Source organism: Salarias fasciatus, chromosome 18 (assembly GCF_902148845.1).
Source record: "Salarias fasciatus chromosome 18, fSalaFa1.1, whole genome shotgun sequence".
NCBI classification, from domain to species: domain Eukaryota; kingdom Metazoa; phylum Chordata; class Actinopteri; order Blenniiformes; family Blenniidae; genus Salarias; species Salarias fasciatus.
This window is the reverse complement of record NC_043762.1, coordinates 18,648,821-18,670,290: the sequence shown is the minus strand read 5'-3', so window position 1 is coordinate 18,670,290 and position 21,470 is coordinate 18,648,821. Positions and strand designations below refer to the sequence as shown.

Below are 21,470 nucleotides of genomic sequence, written 5' to 3'. Positions count from 1 at the left end.
TTGGTTTTTTTTTTTAATCGAGTCTATTCTGGAGTACCAACCTGAAACAGTTGTTGTGAAACTTATTATAGGAAGCCATGGTAATGAGACCACCCCAGGCACAGCCCAGGGAGTAGAAGATCTGTGAGGCTGCATCTCCCCAAACCTACACAAACAAACCCACATCCACTTAAAATAGTACCAGAAATGGAAAAGAGACACGACAACACAGAAACATCTATTTCCTCTTCATATCTTCATATACCTGCTAATATGATTACATTACCTTTGCATCGAGGACTTTCTGCCACTGCGGAGTCAAGTAGTACTTGATGCCGTTAATGGCCCCATCCAGGGTGATTCCACGGATGAACAGGATGGTCAGAACCACGTAGGGGAAGGTGGCTGTGAAATACACCACCTGGACACAAACAGAGAGGTAAACAACCCATGCAGAAGATACACGGCACTGACCGATATTAAACTGGTTTTTGAATGTGATCAAGTATGGCGTCATTTTAGTGCCAAAATTCCGCGCGCAAAAAAATCATAATCGCGCACAGTTAACCCACTCTCTGTGCGCTCGCGGTGCCTCTCCGCGCGCGCGGTCACTTTCTACGTGCGCGACATCACTTTCTGTGCGCGCGCGATCTCTTTCTGCGCGCGCGGTGACATGTCTGAGCTGTCTGCTCGCGCGGTGGTGTTGAGTTTTGGCACTCGGTGGGCGGGCTTTGAGTTGACGCCACTCAACCCCCCTCTCCTTTGTGATTGGTTCCTCTAAACGTCTACTGACTTCAAATGGGTCTATTACTTTTGTGACTTATGAAACTTATCAACATATCACCTGCTCAAAACAAAGGAAAAAAAAAAGCAAAAGTACTTCACTGATCCTGGCATAAAATCAAATGAAATCTGAGAGAGAGGGAAAAAGACAGAAAAAAAGGAGAAAAAATTAACTATAAATGTAGGATAGGTATAATTGAATAACAGATATAAACTAAATAACATAATTAGAGTTTACATATTATTTTAAGACAGATATAATCAAATAACAAATATAAACTAACAGATATGAATTAGATAATTTACATATAAATCTAAGACAGATATACTTAAATAAATAACAGATATACACTAGCAGATACAAATTAAATGTAATTAAAAAAAATCTAAGACAGATTTATAATTAGATGAATAACAGATATACACTAACAGATATAAATCAAATATAATTTACATATACATTTGAGACAGATAGCCTTGATGGCTCCATGAAAACGTTTTTATTCATTATTTCTCCTCCCAGGAAACAGCCAGGTCTCCTCCACAGTAATCAAATCACTGTATGGAGGTTATGTTATGTGAATTTTACTCCTCAATTTTCCAATTCTGCCGCCAAACGATGACTACCCGCCCTACTTAACCTCTGATTGGCTCTGACCGGAAGTCAGTAGACGTTTAGAGCAACCAATCACAAAGGAGAGGGGGGTTGAGTGGCGTCAACTCAAAGCCCGCCCCCTGAGTGCCAAAACTCAACACCACCGCGCGAGCAGACAGCTCAGACATGTCACCGCGCGCGCAGAAAGAGATCGCGCGCGCACAGAAAGTGATGTTGCGCACGTAGAAAGTCACCGCGCGCGCGCAGAAAGTGTCCACGCGCGCGCGGAGAGGCATCGCGAGCGCACAGAGAGTGGGTTAACTGTGCGCGATTCTGATTTTTTTGCGCGCGGAATTTTGGCACTAAAATGACGCCATAATCAAGCCTGTGGTTTTGTGTGTGTGTGTGTGTGTGTGTGTGTGTGTGTGTGTGTGTGTGTGTGTGTGTGTATGATTTGTGTGAGGCTGACCTTTCCGGATGATTTAACACCCCTGATAAGACAGAGGAAGACGACAAACCAGGATATAGCCAGGCAGCCCAGGATGGGCAGACGAACCTCCCCGAAGTTTCCAATATCATCGGAGATGTTCAACACATAATGTCTAAGAGAGACAGAGAGGCAGAGATGCTCAGATAGTTTGTGTATACGGTTTTGGTTCAAGTTTCTTTTGTTTTCTAAGAAATGTTAAAAAAACAAAAACAAAAAAAAAACAAAACAACATCATTCAAGTAGTTATGCACTTTAAAACTATAGAAAAGATACTTCATGAAGGACATCTTGAGTGTAAACACTTCAAAACTAGCAGCAACTATGAAACTATGAGGAAGTGATAAAATTCCAAAATGTACCAGCTAACAATTTAATGAAGACCTACTAAAAACGTGTCTTTTAAATATCCTTGAACAATTATTTAAATAACGGCATTTAAGCCCTCTGCAAAGGAACACTGATGATGATTATTCACGCATCGTCATGTATTCATTACAGCCTACGGATTTTCTCTCCTGCCACTGAAATACATCTCCGCAAATGAGGGGATGATTGATAATCGCTCTCCACTCTCCACACTTCACTTCAGCAATCAGGAATTTTCTCAGGAACTTTCTTGCCTTTTTGTAGGAGCCTAATTATTATCTGATGTTTTCACCGTCAATCGATTGTTCTTCTGTGCTCATGTTCCTTCTTACTTTTGCATATGTTTGTTTATAATCTTGCTGCTATGCTCTGAACAGACACAGGAAATGTGACTTGTCACGTCTGATGACGCTGCTCAGAAGCTGCGACACTGCCATGGCAAACAGAATGTTTTCTGCAAACACCAGGCATGTTCTAAGCAAGCTTATCTTGCAGGTACATGTCAATTTTGGACCTGTTTGTCAAGTGGGGGGGGGGGGGGGGGGGGGTCTAATGAGGTTGATTGTATAAGTTGGTAAGGCATAGAGTCTTGCATAATCAATATGCATGTGGACAGAAAGAGTTTAAGTCAAGAGTGATCTTCCTGCTGGCTCACAGCGAGACGTCATCTCTGCCTAGATGACGACCAGTGTCGTATTGTATGGCGTCTCCGACTCTTACTTCCAGTACTCCTCACTGGGGCTGGTCCTCTTGGAGCGGTTGACCACCTCGGACACCCCCGCGACCAGGGTGGAGGTGGCGTTGGTCAGGCTGCCGTTGAGCTGGGAGCCGGTGCCCACCACCCCGCTGCAGTCGGGCGTGTTCCAGGGGTTGTTGCAGTACGTCCACGGCAGCAGGTTTGTCATGGACATGAAAAAGTAGTAGAAAGCGATGCAGATGACCACGTTGTAATAGATTCCAATGTAGGTGGACACCACCATCATGCCGTAGCCGACACCTGGTTAAATGAGAGAGTGGGATGAAAGGGGGGAAAAACAAAGTTACATATTGTTTAAAAATGTGCATCTCATTACCTTGACTGAAAACTCCCTTTTGATGAAATGGAACAATGTAAAAACACACACCTTTGAACATGGGGCTGATCTTCCAGACTCCCAGACACCCCAGACTGGCGAACTGTCCGAAGGAAAGCTCGAGGAAGAAGAGCGGGATGCCGCAGAACACCAGCATGATGAAGTACGGTAGCATGAAGGCGCCTGGAGGTGGAAAAAAATAACAAGGAATTCACCACATTCAACACCGACGTCGAGCTCACATAGACTGACAATGAAATAATATAAAAGAATATTGGCATATGATCAGAGAAACAGGTCGTAAATACAGTTAAACCGGATATTTCAGCCTCACAAGCACAGTCAATTATCACTGTCACGAAATAAACTTGAGCTTTATAGAGAAACCAATCAAAAAAATATTTCCCATGTGTTCGTTAATAAGTTTCATACAAAACTAGAGGTGTGGAAAACCCATCCCATAAAAACAAACATAAGTTGAACTAAAAAGAGTGCATAAACAGCTAACATGAATACGACTGTTATATGTGACAGAATTAGTATAATAATACCAGATTACTCAGTTATCTGAGCATGAGTTTAAATGTTGCATAATAGTGAAAAGCAGGCATTCATCTATAGGGAACGCCTATGTCACTGGCGTGTGTGTGTGTGTGTGTGTGTAAACAGTATTTGTGCTATACCGTCTTTTTTTATCAGTATGCGAACGAGGCCGGCGTAACCAGCTGATACTGTTCGACACCAAAATCTTATCGGCGCCGGTAAAGCTCAGCTCGCTTATCTGGAGCTGGGCATTAGCTAATGTATGACCTACATACAGCCTGCCCTTGAATGGAAATACAGGCCTTCCACACACACTGCAATCTAAATATTAGCAGAGTTCACATGAGACACGTAGTGGAACGAGATGATCAGAAACAGTGAGCGAGCGGAGCTGAAGCTAACAGGCGTCCCTTTCATAAGAGACATACGAAAGTACAAAGTGTCCGTCACGACCGGTCGACGGGATTTAAACAGATTTTATTGTCATCAATTGAGCTGATCTGGGAGCCAGTTAGTGTTTTAAGCAGATGAGTAACTCAGGTTTACATGCACCAAGAATAACGTCTCAATCAGTCCCATGATGCTTTGCACTCTGTCCGAGGGGCTGTCTGAGGCGCGAGCACGTGATCGTATATCCAACAACCTTGAAGCCTGACAGTGGAGACGACAGACTTATCAGCAAGACCAATCAAACTCGCGTTTCCTTTTGTTTTTCAGTGAAACTGAAACGACCGGCTGAACACTGACAGCTCCATTTCTCTGGAGACATTAAAGCTCTCACGGTGATGTTAGGCTGAAAACACGCTCAGACAAATACTTGAAGTTCGAGATTACCAGATTATTCATGGTCTGTGTAACTACGGATAATGTAGTTTCACTTGACCTCTGGCTGTGTGTGAGTGTGTCGGCCTTCTGCGTCTACAGACATCATTAAATACAGTATACTTTATGTTGAACTGTCCTCATTTGGTGCTTTTATGTTTCACACTGTAACATCAAAACATTTCAGTATGAATCCAATAAAATTAGGCTTTTAGGCTCTTCCACGGCATTTTACATCAGAATTGCTGAATTAACTCCTTACACTGTAAGGTACTTTAACGAAAAGACTTCCACTGCATTGCTGAGAAATGTAATATTACTGGTCAAAAAAAAAACTATTCCTCTCAAATCTTTCATGTCGGTTTAGTCCCTTATTAATTTCAATTCAACTTTTCCATCTAAGACTCAAATATCCAAGTAGTACTTTATTTTAAGGTTTAGCTCAGTACATAAGAAGTCGTGATAAAGGGGTGTGATCCGTACCTCCTCCATTTCTGTAGCAGAGGTAAGGAAACCTCCAGACGTTGCCGAGGCCCACAGCGTAGCCCACGCTGGTGAGGACAAACTCGATCTGGTTGCCCCAGTTCCCTCTTCGGGAGTTTTCATCCTTCTTCACTGGCTCTCCAGGAACTGCTCCGTTCTAAAATAAAGAACGAAAAACACAGAAGTGACATCAGAAGACTGGAAAGCGAGTGTGTTTCTCCGATAGAGCAGCAGCTCCAACAACTTTACGAGGTCCAGCAAGCCAAATCGCTCGCTGATACCCTACGTTCACGTGTTTTCCTCATACTTACAACTGTTAACTATTTTCTCTGTTTCTTTCAGTCAGACTTGGGCATAAGGTGGACGCGCTGGAGCAGACAGGATGTAAAGTGAAATCAGCGCCTTAAGAACAGCCGATAAACATTTGGTCTTGTCGTCCTGATTTCCTGCGTCTCCTCTGCTCTCATCCCTCCCTGCATCACTCCATCTGCTGGCATCAGATGGTCGCTCTCCCCTGACCTCCTCTCTAACCTCAGCTGTGTCTGTCTGTGTGTTTGTGGGCACACGCGAACAGACTTTCACCGTTACAAAGAAAAAAAAAAAAAAAAAAAAAAAACGAACTTCACTGATTCAGAATGTTTGCCCACTTTGGCTGAAATGTGACTGCTGGAAACGAGGCGTGACGATGAAAGCTAAAAGAGAAAATACAGATCTCAGCTGGGAAAACAAAAGATTTGAGCTTTGAGAAGATAAAAATAAAATAATGCTTTGCTTCTGTGAATCACAGAGAATCTGCTTTTGAAGAAGCTTTAAAGTGATTTTGAGAGAATGCCAGATATTAAAAGAAAATGTGAATTTTAAACTGTAAATGAAGATGATGTCAAAACAGCTTTATTTGGATTCAATCATCTGCTTCCAATCTTAAATAAATAAATGTACACACACTCTGTCAGTAATTGTGATGTGCTGTGAGCCCACACAGCCCGTGCACTTTCACGTGCACATTTATCCATATTAAAAACTCCATTCATTCATCCACGCTGTCATGTTATCTGTGCATAGCAGATGTTTCTCCACTCACACACACAATAAAAATCATGTGAAATAATGTGAACACTGGTCTTTTTTTAACAAAGCTGCAAACAATTTTTTTATGTAAAAAAAAAAAAAAAAATCTAGATTTCTCAAATTGCTTTCTGTCTGCGGCTAACTTCACAGAAAAGATGGAGCAGCATTTTTTTAATTGTTGAGTAACTAAAGTGAAACATTTACAGCTCACTGGCCTATTATAAAGTTTTCTTTTCCATTCTTCAGTTTGGTATATTTTACTCAAATTTTGTCAAAGTGCTGCAGGACACCAAGTCTCTGGGAGAGCATCTCCCCCCCCCCCCCCCACACACACACGCACAGACACACACACACATAAACACCACCTCTCCCTGATGGATGCACCGCTTGCGGGACTGTGTGAGACATCTTGTTCATCAGCAAAAAAGGAAAAAAAATCAGACAGCAAAACAGCAACAACTACAGAAAACAAACAGCTGCCATATTTTCCCCAAAGCCCTGTAGTTTGTCTTTGAGTCTGGCTGTGCGTTCATGTTACGAGGGCAAAACAGAGAGCATTTCTCCAACATCCCTGACCTCTCTTTGTGCCGGGCTGAGAGCCGCAGGTGGGACGGACCGGAAGATCGGCAAAAACAAGCTTTACGGGCGAGGAGACGCTCGGTGGGAAGCCGCAGTCGCAGCAGAAGCCCCCGGCGGTGAGCCCCACATCGCTTTGGGTCGCACATTTCTCCGCCTGGAGTTGACTTTGGAAAGAGGAGAGGCGTCGGAGACGGTGTGCAGCTGTGTGTGTTCTCGTCGTGCCGCAGCTGCACATTTTGTATGTCTGACTCTCCTATCAGCAACCAGGTGTGGACGTTCAGAAGACACACACACACACACACACACACACACACACACAGGGCACATCATTATTTAGCATGGTTCATAATATAAACCATAAAAATGCACATTATTATGAAGCATTTTTACAAAACAATGTCTCAAAGTAGAACTGACGATGAAACAGTTTGTTTGGGCTGAACTGTACAAAACTTTAAAATGCATTACATTCATTTTCTATTCTGATTAATTTATAATAGCTTCAGGATATTTCACTGAAAACTGATGAACTCCTATGAATTCCTGTTCAGTTTGCTACAAATTCATGGCACGAGTTTCATTTTTCTTTGTCATTCATTGCAAGTTTGCATGAAAAGAGGTGAAAAAATAAGAGTTAGCTCATCAACAAAGGCCAAGTTTATCTTAAAGGACTTTGAAACTTTACCAATTTGTCATGTTTGGACATGAGGATCGGCGCTGCTCTGCATCAATACGTCGCATCAATTCACAGAAACAATAAACTGAGTTTGACGCACCCAGTAATGCAATGAATACTCAGTAAGTACGGGCAGCCACACAATCATTTTCGACCATTAAAAAAAGAAAAAAAAAATAGACGATTAGCAAGATAAAGGTTCAACTATCTTATTGAACTATTGGTAAGTTATTATGTTATGGTCATTATTATGTTTTGGGCTGTTGGAAGAGGTGACAGCTGTCACTACCATGAGGTGTAAACAGAGCACGGTGAAATGTTGACTTCATTACCTGGTGAAGGAACTTACCACAAGCTAAATATCTGCTAGTCTGGATTCAGCTTTATAGAGAAGCCGGATTGATCGACGCTTTTTTTTTTTTTTTTTTTTTTTAACATGACTTGGCTTTTCCAAAGGCCTCATCTAAGACATGTAGTGTAAAATTTAAATTTCAACAGCTGTTTCTCCAGAAACATCAACCCTGATGGAAGAGCAATGCAGTGCGACGGTAAAAAGAGAAGCTTTGCTGAGCTTATATCTGTCTTCTGCCATCTACCTTGAGGTACACTAAAGAAACGTGGAAAACCAGGTTTATAGAAAACACCTGCTATGCTCAGAGTTCTTCATAAAAAAAGGTCACCACTCAGATCAGACACTCAGAGGATTAATCTTGTTCCTATTGAAGATGAACACAGAGTAATAGCTGACCGCAGGCTGAGCCCTAAAACCAGAGCTGTATCAGCCTTATAAACGCGGCGCATCGGCTGAACCCTCCGGGCTGAAGCTGAACTGTATGTTTTTCATGACATCCTCTTCTCCCTTCACTGACCCCGGTGTCTGGCTCTCTCTCTCTCCACCCAGGTGTTGTAGCCTGTGGTGTTGGCTCCCGGGACCCCCTGGTCAGTCAGTCAGACAGACTGAACTCCTCTCTCCACATCCCTCCATCCCTCCATCTCTCCATCACGTGCTTCTCTGGGACCATCTGGGCTTTATATAAGACCACACATGTCCGCCTGCCTGCTGCTCCACCCCACCCCTGCCTCTGCTGTTTGGTTTTCAACTTTTTCAACTCTTTCCAAGGTCTCTTTCCAGTGACAGCAGTGACTTTGCTGTGACTCGTAACGCCATCAAATCGTGATAAAATTAACACGGCTGAATCATCATAAAGTGGAAACGGCACATATGGAACCGGCACTACACACACTGCTCTCGTATTTGTCATTCTGATTTTTCCATTTTAAAGAAATACAGTAAGTGATAGAAATAAAAGTATAAATGCCACAAATACTGGAATAATGAAGAGGAAAGAAATGTCCATTGGAGCTTTAACAGCCAGTGTACATGCCTTAAAAAGTTGTTTTATGTGACATTTGTACTGGTTGCTGAGAAATCACAAGCACCAGCTCTTCAAACAGAACATGACAGCTTAACCCCAGTCTAATGAGATCATGATACTGAAGTCAAATGTGAGATTCCCCCCGTCCCTGATTTCTCCCTGATTAAGCAGTGTGTCATCAGATTCAGAGCCTGCTGCCAAGGCGCGTTCTGCACAAACAAATCAATCGCTCCTGTAACAATGTGGGTCAGTAATTAGCTCCCTGGTAATTATAATCTCTCAGGTGTGAGTCTGTCAAACAGCGGTTGACAAATTACAAGTCTGCGACTCTTCCTACCGCAAGGCTGATCCTAAAATAACTGCCAGCTCGGCGCTGAAGAAATGCGGAAGCAGAGGGAACCACTGATCTGTGCTGTGCAGGCTGACATGAGGAGGGATCAGCGAGATTCACCCCAGAACGCGTCGCTCTACAAAGGCCTGCAGGTGTAATGCGAAGGGAATGAACGCGTCGTGTTTGAGAGCGAGGATCGAGGAGTGAGAGAAAGTGATGTTGAAGATCCCTTTCTCACCGACATCAGCCACAAAACATTTCTTTGTGTTTCACCAATTTCAGCTCATGATCGTCACGCATGAAGAGCAAAATACTGTCAACACTTGAAGCTCTGCTCGCATGCATCAGGATCAACGTCACAACTTTATGATTTTAGAGGTCATTAGTTTTAGACTTCCTCCCTCTTGTGTCTCATGGAGACGCTGCTGTCACTCACCCTCCCTGCTCTGTCAGGGCGCACGCTAAAGGACAAACATAACTTTACACGTGCATTCACAGACACAGTGGGCCGATCTGACTGACAGCAGAACGGACCTTTCAAAGCAACGTCTCCTGACAGCGGCGGCTGCGTCTGTAAGAGATCCTGTCCACTGGACTGTGGCAAGAACAACAAGGCTTCTGTCGGTGCAGAGCAGCACACACACATCTCCAAGTTACTTTACCTGTCTTTTAAAAACAATACTATCGAGTATATATAGCATTTCCATCTCCCTCATGCGCTTCCTTAACCACAAACCCTCCTACAAATATGACAAGAAAGCAGTCAGTCAAGCACTGAACTCTGCTAAGGCTTGATAATCTCCCTTAGAAATGTGTTAATATCGTGCAACTGCTTACTGTGCATGTCATTTCCTGCCTGATGGATTTTATTTGGGGACACCTCCCGCAGAGTGATGGCATTTCACTGACGGAGCCGCTCTCTTCCTCTCTGTGCTCGTCTCAGAGTTCTCTGTAAATGCGCGTTTGAATAAAAAAAATTGTGAAAACCCTTCATGTAACTTTGTGTATTTACACCCTCTAGTTTTATGAGATTGGGGAAGATTAAAAGGGAGAAGGACAATATTTTTTTTTGCATTTGATGTTTACCACTTAAAATGTCTTAGCAGAACTGAAAACAGGACACAAAGACAGATTCAGTCTATCAAAAACTGATTACTGAGGACCCTGACATAGATTGATTTATATTATTCTATTCTAAATATTTGGATCCTGTTAAATATATTTTCAACATGATATGACAATTCAAAGAACACTCTTTGAGATCTGTATCTTTAAAATTAGCTATAAGGTTTCCTCAGTCTTTTGGGCTAACCTGTCTTTCTTCACTTGCACACATATCTGCAGCAGCATGAACCAAACCGCGAAGCAGTCGACACAGGAATGAAATGGAGAAAAAAAAAAAAAAAAAAAAATCCACTAAACCAGTTCACTTGCAAAAGAAATAGCACTTCAATTCAAACGTCCCGTTTGTTTTCGTCCTGCATTGTCTTCTGTGTGGCTCTTTGAGAATCTAGCTGTTTTACTCTCCATGATTGTGCAGCTGTGCCCTGTAGAGCCTCTCATCTGAACTCGGGACACTTTCTCAGCACTGCTCTGCGACAAACACTCCGTTGTTTAACCTCAAGCTCCTTTCCATTGTCTTTCAAAATCTTACAAAGACACACACTTGTGTTACGCTGGTCAAGACCGACAGAAAATTCACATCTGTACATTGTACACAGCTGCAACAATGACCCATCCTCCGTCTCATCATTAGACTTTTTAATGAGGCAATTATCAACAAAAAGCCCTGCTAACATCTGGGTGACCTCAGTCATTAAATACAACGTCTGGTGATTTTATTACATGTAGCTTTGTTGGTGACGTGCAGTGAAATGCTGTTTTCATCCGTCCTATTAGAGATTTCAAGAAATCCTTCCTATTATGGATCTACTCCTGTTGTTTGCTTTATCTGAACTGCAGTCTGGTAGCTTGAACTGTAGTCTAGTAGCACCCCCACAACAAGAACATGCATCTGGTGTTGAAACACAGATGGAGCTGAGGTTTCTCACGGCAGTTATCTTACAGCTGGTTCAAAAGTTGGATAAATCTTGGTGTACGAAGCAGAAAAGGGAAGTACTGGGATCAGGCAGGTTGGCAGATTAGGCTCATATCAAAACATAACAGAGGAGAAAGGTCTAAGTGGTGTGAAGTGTCTCGGCTTTTCTGAACTCTTTCCCAAAACCGAGGCCTGTATCTGGTAGACATGGGTTAATCTGTAGGAAGGAACAATTGGCTGGGTGATGGAGGGGGTGGTGTTCAGTAAATCAGCAGCAGCCTTTAGTGTGTGTTCAATTTACAGGAGAGACCTAATAAATCAAGTTTGTTTCCACTGCCTGCAACATTTTAGGGCTTATGAACGTCTAATGAAGGTGGAACGAGGATGACGTGGTCTGATGTGTGTGTGCGCCGATTTTTACATCAGAAAATGTCACTCCGGTCTCCTGAAATCAAACAGCAGGTGGAAAAAAAAAAAGCGCTTCAAACAAGTCAGCGTGTCATTCAGAAGGAAAATCTGGTGACATGTTTCAAAAGTGTGCAATGTTTTTATTCCAATATCTTTTCACTTTATTATGAATACTAATCATACATACTCTATAACAGCCTAATCTGAAGTGTACACATCGTATTTCTTTATTCCTCCACCTGGATACTGCACACTCAGTGCGATCTTCCCACTGATACAGGAAAAACATGTTGTCATTCACCTTCGCTCTGCGACCAGTGATCAGACCCGCAGTTATTCAAAGTGGCACACGTAATCTCCCTCGCTCCACCTATGCAGAGTTTGGTAAACATGTCTGTCTGCAGTGACTGAAACCGCTCAGCTATTATGGGACAAAAAAGCCCACCGGATCCCCCCAAAAAACAGGCCGTTCAAAGCCCTCTTTATGAGTGAGCTGTGAGGTGAGAGTAATAGGCCTAAAGACAGTGGAGACCGTGGCTTCTCAACCTGCTACCACAGGGGCCACATACCAAAAGGATGCCATTGGGCAGGGACTGAATAAATTCCCCTCCACGGCTGATTAATTGAGACCAATGGATGGGGTGTCAAGAGGAGGAGAGAGGAGGAGGAGGAGGAGGAGGAGGAGGAGGAGGAGGAGGATGAGAGGAAGTTGAGCGCTGTCAGATGAAGGGAGGAATAGATGGCCGCCCAGAAGCTCGGGGTCACCAACAGGTTACTTCACTCGATGCACTGACAGCTCAACAAAGTCTGGCATGTCCAGTGTACACTTGACACTTGAAAACATCGTAGAGTTCTGAAACTCAACTCTGGCTGAGTACATTTGAAGAGCGCTGCGTCGAGACGGGAAGGCTGCTTCGGAAAATAGTGTCAGAAATATTTTTGGTGGATGCACATTGATCCAAAGTTGGTAACCTCCTTCAGTACATCTACACTAAACTATGTTTGATCACTGCAAATCAAAACCTTACAAAATATTCTAATTCCATTAAACAGTTCATTATTTTATAATATGTAGTTAATGTACCTTAAAATTCACTTTGTAGGACAAATACATCATATTTCTATGTCACTGCATTTACTTTTCAAAAATCCAAAGGAAAAAGTCGAATTAAGGAAATGTACCCAAAACATTCGGGGTGTAAGGACTAAGCTCAGCAATCGCAGACTTGATGGGTAATTGCAGGGTAATAAAAAAATACAATATACACTTGTCAAATACAAGCCCTCACACAACAGCAGCTAAGGTGGCTATATTTTTGCTTTTGTTTTCTTGTCTGAGAAAGGCATTTGGAACTAACTTTAACATAACCAATGGCATTTTAGCCTTTCATCATCAAGCTGCAAGCAACAGTACAGAAAAGAAAAAAAAATCTGCAAAACCAACAGGAGTAAGAAGAGCAAATGGCACGACCTAAAGAGGTCTGTATTTATAATAGAGATTAAGCTTTAATCATTTTAATTGAACAGCTTAAAATAATTCATGAGTGTCTCGTTACTAATAACACAGCAGAGAAAAGTGACAAAATATAGATACACACAAATCCTATGACATTTCAAACAATTGTTACTTGAGAGAAACATTCAAGGAACAGACAAGCAGAATGCCCACTTGTAATAAGAATGTTTTAACATTAACAGCAAAGTGTAACTCATCAAGGTGAGATGTATTAAACTGAAAGGAAACTTTTGGTCATTTCCATTTAATGTAATACTAAAGAAATCTGCTTTTTATCACATGATGCACTCACATTGCTACCTCATTTTAAAGTCTGGGTTCGTTCATTTGAACTTCAGTCATGAAGCTTTAAAATCGACGTTTCAAAGTGCTGAAGAGCTGCTTACCTTCAGATGGTTTTGCATTGTGCAGAACCTGATGAAAAAGCAGCATTCGCCCCTCAAATAGTCCCAATAGCCTGTCGAGTGAGCAACGTCTCAATCTCTGTGATACTTATAGCACCAAGCTGCAGTTCTCAAATGCCTTCCCTGACGAGAGGCGGGGTGAGGGACATCTCTGTAGGAAAGTAAGGTGAGGGGTCGGGGTGGGAAGGTCATGGCCTTGTAGAGGTTAAAGGGTGTGAATTATATCCAATATTAAACTTCCCCGCACTGGCCAACTGCTCGGGTGTGCATGTATTTGAATGAAACTTCATTTATCTGTGATCTTTATTTCAGGGAGGAAATTAAAAAAAAAGAAAACAGCTACTCAAACACTATAATCTTCACTGGATTTTCTGCGACATGTATATATCATGAGGCTACTTTATTTTTGGTCATTTCAATTCCATACATGGGTCCCATCTGTTGTGACGGCTGATTTTATTGTCCATTGCTGGCAAATGCAGTGCTGTCAAAGTATTGTGAAGATAATCTTCCAATCCACGTCAGAAATAGGCTCCTTCTCCGAGAAGACAATGGCTTCACGTGAGCCAGAGCGAACACAAGAGATGGGAAGAAGCAGACTGGAATGTAGGTGGACACTAAGAGCCTCATGAGTGGGACTGACAGAAAGGGAGTACGAGGAAGAGTTGGAGACAGAGGGACGAGGCGCGCTGATGCCTGATGTGTGCAGACAGGCAGGCAGGTTGAGCAGGAGCTGCTGCAGCCATGTGCAAACCCCTCCACCCCTCCGCCCCCCCGCCCCTCCACCCTCACTCGCTTGTTCACTCATTTGCTTAACAAGTTCATTTGTGCGTGGGCCTTCATTGGGTATGGCTGTCAAGTGATGCGCGAGACTGGCCCGCGGATCTGTTGGCCCTCGCAAGCTGTTCACCTGCATCCCTCTTACCCCCCTCACACCCCCTCCCACCACACACACACACACACACACACACACACACACACACACACACACACACACACACAACCGTACATATCCTTATGCAAGAGCACAGACATGGAATCCAGTAATGCCAGTGGTGTGAGCAAATGGTGTGTGAATACTAGATTCAAGCTGCAGTATTTCGACAACAGCTGTGGAACAGTCACCGTGTTATTTAGTTTCATTTTTCTGCACTGATTTGTCAGTTGCTGTGTTATAATTGTTGGTGTTAAAAATGCGTTTTTCGCAAACAGAATATTTTGCTTTGACAGCTCCATTGAGAATTTGTTGTTTTTGCAATTTATCAAAGATAATGCTACAAATCCTAGTTTCTTTTTGAGATACAAGCCTGTTGCTGTATTTCTGTCTTTTTTTTTTTAGACGCAGAAGTGAGGATTTAAAGACAAAACAACACATAAACTCACAACAGTGGCTTCATTTGAGTCACAGCGCAATAATTAATCACGTCTGTATGAGCCTGGATGTATTGAACTGCACATAAAGTCTTTTCATCTTCATGACGTCTCCTTGACTTCCTCTTCTTCACACACAAACACACTGTACATCCAACTTCATCATCGGCTTTAATTCCGGTCCGCCCTTTCTCCATCCATTGTTTCAGCCCCTTTCAGACACTTGAGGCAGCATGAACAGGCATCATCTCCGCGGAGTCGCCCTCAATCCTCATTGTGCGAAGTGTGCTGCCTCGACAAGAGTGGGAACACGCACGCACACGTACAGGCACGCACACGCACTCGCATGCAGCCTCAACAAGCATTATCAGCCCCCCCCGGCCACCCCCGTGCCTTCCTAGCTAACACGGTAAGCATGCTGCCTCAACCAGCCTCATCATCAGCTCTTTTCTCGCCTGGTTTCTTTTTCTTTTTTTTTGCTTCCTACAAATCCATGACAAAGCTGATGAATAAGCCTCATCAGCTTTTTCTCCTCACCCCGTTTCGGAGTTTTGCTTAAACTTCCCCTCCTTTTGGGAACTTGCAGTGCCATGTAAATGTGATGCGTGCAGGTCTGGGCTGCACACTTGTTTAACTGACGAATGAAGTGGGTTGTGGGAGCAGCGATTTCAAATCATCCAGCCTCAGCGATTCGCATCAAAGAGCACGTCAAACTTTAAATACACATAAATTGTTTCTTGCATGTTATCTTTCTACTCTTGTCAATATCGAAATGTGTTTTATACCTTGACAATGCTAATATCTCAGAGATGACACAGAAAACAAAAATGGTCAGGATTTTTTTTTTTTTTGTACTTTTTGCATGTTTGTGTTTTAAGGATTCTGCTCAATATAAATATCGGGCTTTTTGCGGCCCTCTGGATGTCCCTGATAGTGATATTCATGATAATATACATTTAATATGCAACATAAGCAACCATTTTCCTTTATAGTCAGAGCATCAACACAACCACAGACATCGACTATCAATGCAGATAGTTCATGACTGCAGATTACAATTAGAACACAATATCTATCAAAACCCACACACAAGCACTTCCCTGAGCAGAAAAAGTACAAAACTGCACATCATATACTGTTGTTAATTATACATATATGTACAATGAGCAGAACTGACTGAAAATTACAGCCCAACCCTCCACAGTCTTCCCAGTTTTAATGTGACGGCCCTCAGAAAAACTGATATAAATGATTACCAACAAAAAGCATCAACAGTTTTAACAACTGGGCAAGGTGCACGAGAACAATAGTTAAGGTTTGAAATATACCCTCATTTATATGCAGGGACTCATCATTAGCCGGTTTTAGAATCAAGGTAGATATAAGCATTTCTACTATTTTTGGGAAACCTGCCGATGATATTTCCAAACACGAGTTCTCGGATGCAGGTGTTCGTTAAAAATACAACTAAAGTGAAACGGAGGAATTGCTTTTTGTTGGATTTTGGTTTGACAGAAAAAAATGCAGCCACGGAGTCATCACAGCAGCAAAACCACACGTGATGGATCTGTTACATTGTGAGTACTAGGGAGGAAAGTAATTCCTGACGCAGTTTAAGCAGTACCTGGATCCTGGAAATGGCTCATTACAGTGACACGTGCGATCAGAACTGTTCTTTCCTCACACCACAAGTTGAAATACTGACTAGTAATCGGCTTCTGCAGTTAAACTGCATTTATAAAATGTTCATCATAAAATAAACTCACTGGTGTTGTGATTCAGGATCATTTATTGTAGTATACTGGTCACAATGTGGGTATGATAACCAGCATCTGATCATTATGGGTGAGACTAATAATCAATGTGGCTTCAGGACCGAGACGGATATGTAGTGAACTGGACATGTGATGCAGTCTGCACTCATGCAAATACTGAGGAGCAGAGAAAATATGCAAAATAAAAGACAACAAATAGTAATTTAGACAGAAGGCCCTGCGCAGATCTCAGCGATCGCCACACATAAATGACTTCTTAAATGCAATTAAACAGGCAGTGAATTTGGGAAATAACTGAGATTTCATCAGGACAAGTGGCCTGACAATGGCTTACCCGACCATTTCTACTACAGTTTCACATCTCTGAATGTGAAGTGGCCATAACATTGTTTCACAGTCTGCTACTCAAGAGTCTGCCTCAACACTATGTATCCATCCCAGATTCACACCTATGAAGGTTTTTCTTCTGTAGTCATCAGTGCTCAAGTTGCAATATTACCCTACGCTTGACTGTCACAATCCAAACGACCAAAGATCAGAGGTTGGACATTGTTGCCCTCTACCATTATAGGCCTTGGGCCATTCACCCTTGCCATGACCCAAACATTCCTCAACAGGACGTTGTCGCCTGGGGAGGGTAACTCTAGCAGAGCTGCTAACCACTGAGTGACCTCCCCATATATGCATTTTACTCACTAACCTTTATATATAGATTAAGCAAAGTAGATCCTACTAATATGAATCATAGAAGTTCAGTGAGTTCAATCGATGTGGAATTTTTAACCTGAACAGCAACAGCCTCCAAGAAACAGTTGAAAATAAGCTGTAACTGCTGGTAAATAAATAGTCAGAGGGTTCAAATATTAGACAGCCTGTGGTTTCTTCTTCACAAAATGTTCATTATTGTGCCGCAGATCATCATGGAGCAAGAAGAAGAAGAAGAAGAAGGATGACAGGAATATTTCAGAAGATGGTCAGATGTAGAGATGAAGAAAATGCTAAAAGTCTGGCCCCTTCCCTGTTGGGATCCAAAGTCATACAGTTTCCCATTTTCATTGTTTGGTTGAATTCTCTTTCTAATACTCAACAATTATGTTACATTACTTTAGATATATACAGAATTACAGTATCAAACTAAAAGTGAGTCATGTAAACTGTTGATTTTAATGTTATGGATGGATTTTCTGGAATATTAGAGTGAGCTAAATCATTTCCCTAGTGTTTAGTTTTCTAGAGGAGCATGTTTCAAGAAGCATGTCAGAAGGCCACTCAAAGATCGTACAATTACAACATGCCTTGCTACCTTGAGAAAAACAAAAAGCCAGAAACTACGACCTTTTCCAAGGGAAAATAAATAAGAAGAAAAATAACTGAGTTTAAAGGAAAAATGTGTTTTGCACGTGATAAATGTCCTCCTAGTCGCCATCCCTCCCATTGGCTTTTCAACTCTCCTCTCAGGAGGGCTTTCAGCTTGTCAGGTAGATATTCAGCTCCCCACTCCTCGAGCATCCATCATTATTTCTTCAATTCAGCCACCCAACCATGCGCGGATCATCAGTTTGCTGTGTGTTTAGCAGTTTGAATGTGAGCTTCTGCAAAGCAGCTGTGAGCCCGCGAGCCGAACTTAGTGAAGGCAGAGTGGGGCTGAAGGTTTGAGCCACCACAGGGAGATGGGCAAGAGATACAAAACACACACACACACACACACACACACACACACACACACTCTACTTCTGCCTCTCTTTTCTATTTTCTATGTGTGTCTGTTCCCCTGCTTGCTAAGCCATGGTGCAGTGAGTAAACATGGCTACTTTGCACTTCCGCTCCATAAACTGCAACACCTGCCCCCAGATGGGCAGAGTTTTGTGTGTGTGTGTGTGTGTGTTAGCAGCTACCGTTGCATTGTATTTGACATCCTGTAATGTTTTAATTTTCATCACATTTGCAAAACAGTCCTGGTAATGCGTCCGTTAAATCATTCCTTAAAAAAAAAAAAAAAAACACAAACACACACACACACACACCACGCTTTGGTCATGATGTTTAAAAAATTGGGGGATCCAGAACATTGTTGCGCTAACCTGGCAGTGAGACCGTGACTGCCTGCAGGGCAGACGAGCTAAATGTGTCTGCATACGCTCCCAAACACACATAAAGAAATGAGGTAGGTGTTGGAGTGCAGCAGTCCTCTGGATGGCTGCCGTTATAGAGGAGGAATTTGTACTTTTAGACACAACAGGCCTCATTAGCTTCTTGGCAAGGCACCCTATGAACCAGAAAATCTGCTTATATACAAAGCAATAATTTGGGTCAGTTGTTGAAGCTGTTGGTGTGCTTTGAATTATGACTACTTCAGACCAGTGGTGATCAGAGGTTTAAAGCCTAATACTGCAATCTTCACAACAAGTGGCAATTACATGCAAATGGGCAAGTGATTTAAGCACAACTTGTCAAAGTCAGTCAGTGAATAATAGCATACCGGCATATAGAATGATGTTAAAACAGCAAAGTCAAGGCAGTGAGAGTGCGATCGGAGTTGTTTTCTGGAAACGGTATCCGATTTGATCTTTTTTTTTTTTCAGTAAATGGACGTCAAAGCCAATCACCGGCGCTCACTTTGCAATTACCACATCCATCTGAGCTCCTTATTACTGCAATTATTAGTCAAGCATGGCCTGAAATCATGCATGGTCCCAGACTATTGTCCCAACATGGTGAGGTCTGTCTGCCGCTGTGAAGCGAGATGTGAGCCGAGAACTAACAGGGGAAGGTAACAAGGAGGCTAAAGTGATTCTGAGACGGGATACGAGACGGTTTCGCAGAAGTGTTTAAAACTATTACGAGAAATGACGACGATGATAACATGATGAAATGATGGGACGAAACTGAATAAAACCAAACAGTACATGAAACATTAATAATATTAGCATTATTTTGGAAAAATATGATTCTGTACTAATAATTCTTCTAATTATAAGTTGTCTGCTTCCTTTTATCTGTCCATAGGATTAAGCTTTATCCATTTCAGAGTCTTTTATAACTTGTATTTCCTCCTTTTACTGATTTATGATACAGAAAATATCTCGAGGTTTTTTTTTCTTCCTGTATTGGATGCATTAATTTTCCAGCAAGCTATTTTCTACTTTATTATTTCATTTATTCTAAGGCAGTCCAGAATGCTGTCAAACTGTCAAGGGAAGGTGTTCGCTTTAAGGCCATTCTCACAGAGACGCTCATCTGCTCCTACTTATTTCGGCACGTCGGCGTGGGAGTGAAGGTGCACGCATGCCATCAACCTGATCAGTCCAGAGTGCACTTGAGTCAACCCACAGAAATCAGCTCAGACAGTGCTGACCCACGGAGGTTTCTCCCAAACCCTCTAATGATGTGCACAACAGCTCCAGAGATGCTCTAAAAAAATTAATAAATAAAAAAAAATCAAGCAATGAAACTGCATGGGAATTTTAAGTATCGACTTTCCTCCCACAAATTTTCACAATCGGAGCTCAGTCCAGCAACAACTAAAGACAATATGTTGAAAAAAACAACATGATTTATCCTTTCTAGTAGCCTGGCTTTCAAGAACCTCTGAGATTTATAGAGCCAGAATACCCAACCGAATCAAAGACAGACTCATGCCGCTGATTTGTCAAAGCGATTAGTGTTCCAGTTAGAAAGCGGCCCCCTGTCAGCCCAACTGAGGTACCTACATACCAATAACACCACCTCAAGCTGTGAGGGAGGCGCTACAATTATCTATGGCAGAAAAGAACTAATTCCTTTATTTATGCTAAATATTTTTAACAGTTAATGGCTTTGAACTAAAAGCACAAACCAGAAATGGCAGTTTCTGGCGATTTAGAGAAATGACAAAGCTGGAACTTGTATTTATGCTGATCCACCCATTAAATCCATCCTTCTTTTGTGCCTGGTTGAATCAAATAAAGGTTGCAAAAGCTGGAGCCTGTCCGGGCACACAGCGGCTGAAATGTGGGGTACATTCTGTGCAGATCAGTGCCCATCACATGTTATCAATTAATGCACACATTCAGAGACTAATGTACGACAAGATCATATTTAGCTCTTTGGATGTTCAGTTAAATGCAAATCATTAATACAAAGGCTGTTTCAAAAAGTAAAAAAGCTTGACCTGCCACATACCTTTAGTGAGACGGTTGAATTGGGATTTACTTTCATGAAAATGTACGGAAAACCTCAAGTTTAAAAAAAAAAAATACAACACAGCAAAACTGAAGAATGTGTAAACCCCAAAGTTCTTCTGAAAGCAGGCTTGACAAAACTTCTGAGTCGCCTGAGGTGAATGAAGGAGTCATTTAAGGTGAAACCAGTCTGTGTGGGATGAAAAATGCAGAAGGTTGTAAGCTTTCAAAGACAAAAAAGATGATATTCAGTATGAAGAAAATACAAAAACAAACTACACGAATAATAAGAAGAGTTACGGGGAACAGCCGATCTGTCGAGTCAGATAATGTAGATAATACAGATAAATCCTGACTATTGTGATCGGGTGCAAACGCTCAACGTATCAAAGTAGAAAACAAGACGAGCATATTGATGAATACGCTCGCCCTGAAGAGTAAAGGAGGTTCTGTCAGTCAAAGCTCTGAAGGAAACATGGTGTGCAGATGTTAACAAATCTAAATTACCCACAATCTGGTGCATTAACATGTTTGCTATTGTCAGTTTTTAACGCTGCTTCATTGAATTGTTTATCGTCCACACACGCGCACACACGCGCACACACACTAACGCGTGCGCGCACCCAAAACAGTG

General features: G+C 42.2%; 1 protein-coding gene across 2 annotated transcripts in view; it reads right to left on the bottom strand.

Annotated features, from left to right (window-relative positions):
- Positions 1-21,470, bottom strand: part of slc6a9 (solute carrier family 6 member 9) — a 64,829-nt gene that overhangs the window by 7,975 nt on the left and 35,384 nt on the right. For both annotated transcript variants that reach the window (XM_030114207.1, XM_030114206.1), the window contains 6 exons: positions 5,135-5,291; positions 3,338-3,469; positions 2,934-3,210; positions 1,827-1,959; positions 266-400; positions 42-145 (listed from right to left, as the gene is read on the bottom strand). In XM_030114207.1, coding sequence (XP_029970067.1) covers positions 42-145; positions 266-400; positions 1,827-1,959; positions 2,934-3,210; positions 3,338-3,469; positions 5,135-5,291 — 938 coding nt within the window. The remainder of the gene's footprint in view (positions 1-41; positions 146-265; positions 401-1,826; positions 1,960-2,933; positions 3,211-3,337; positions 3,470-5,134; positions 5,292-21,470) is intronic.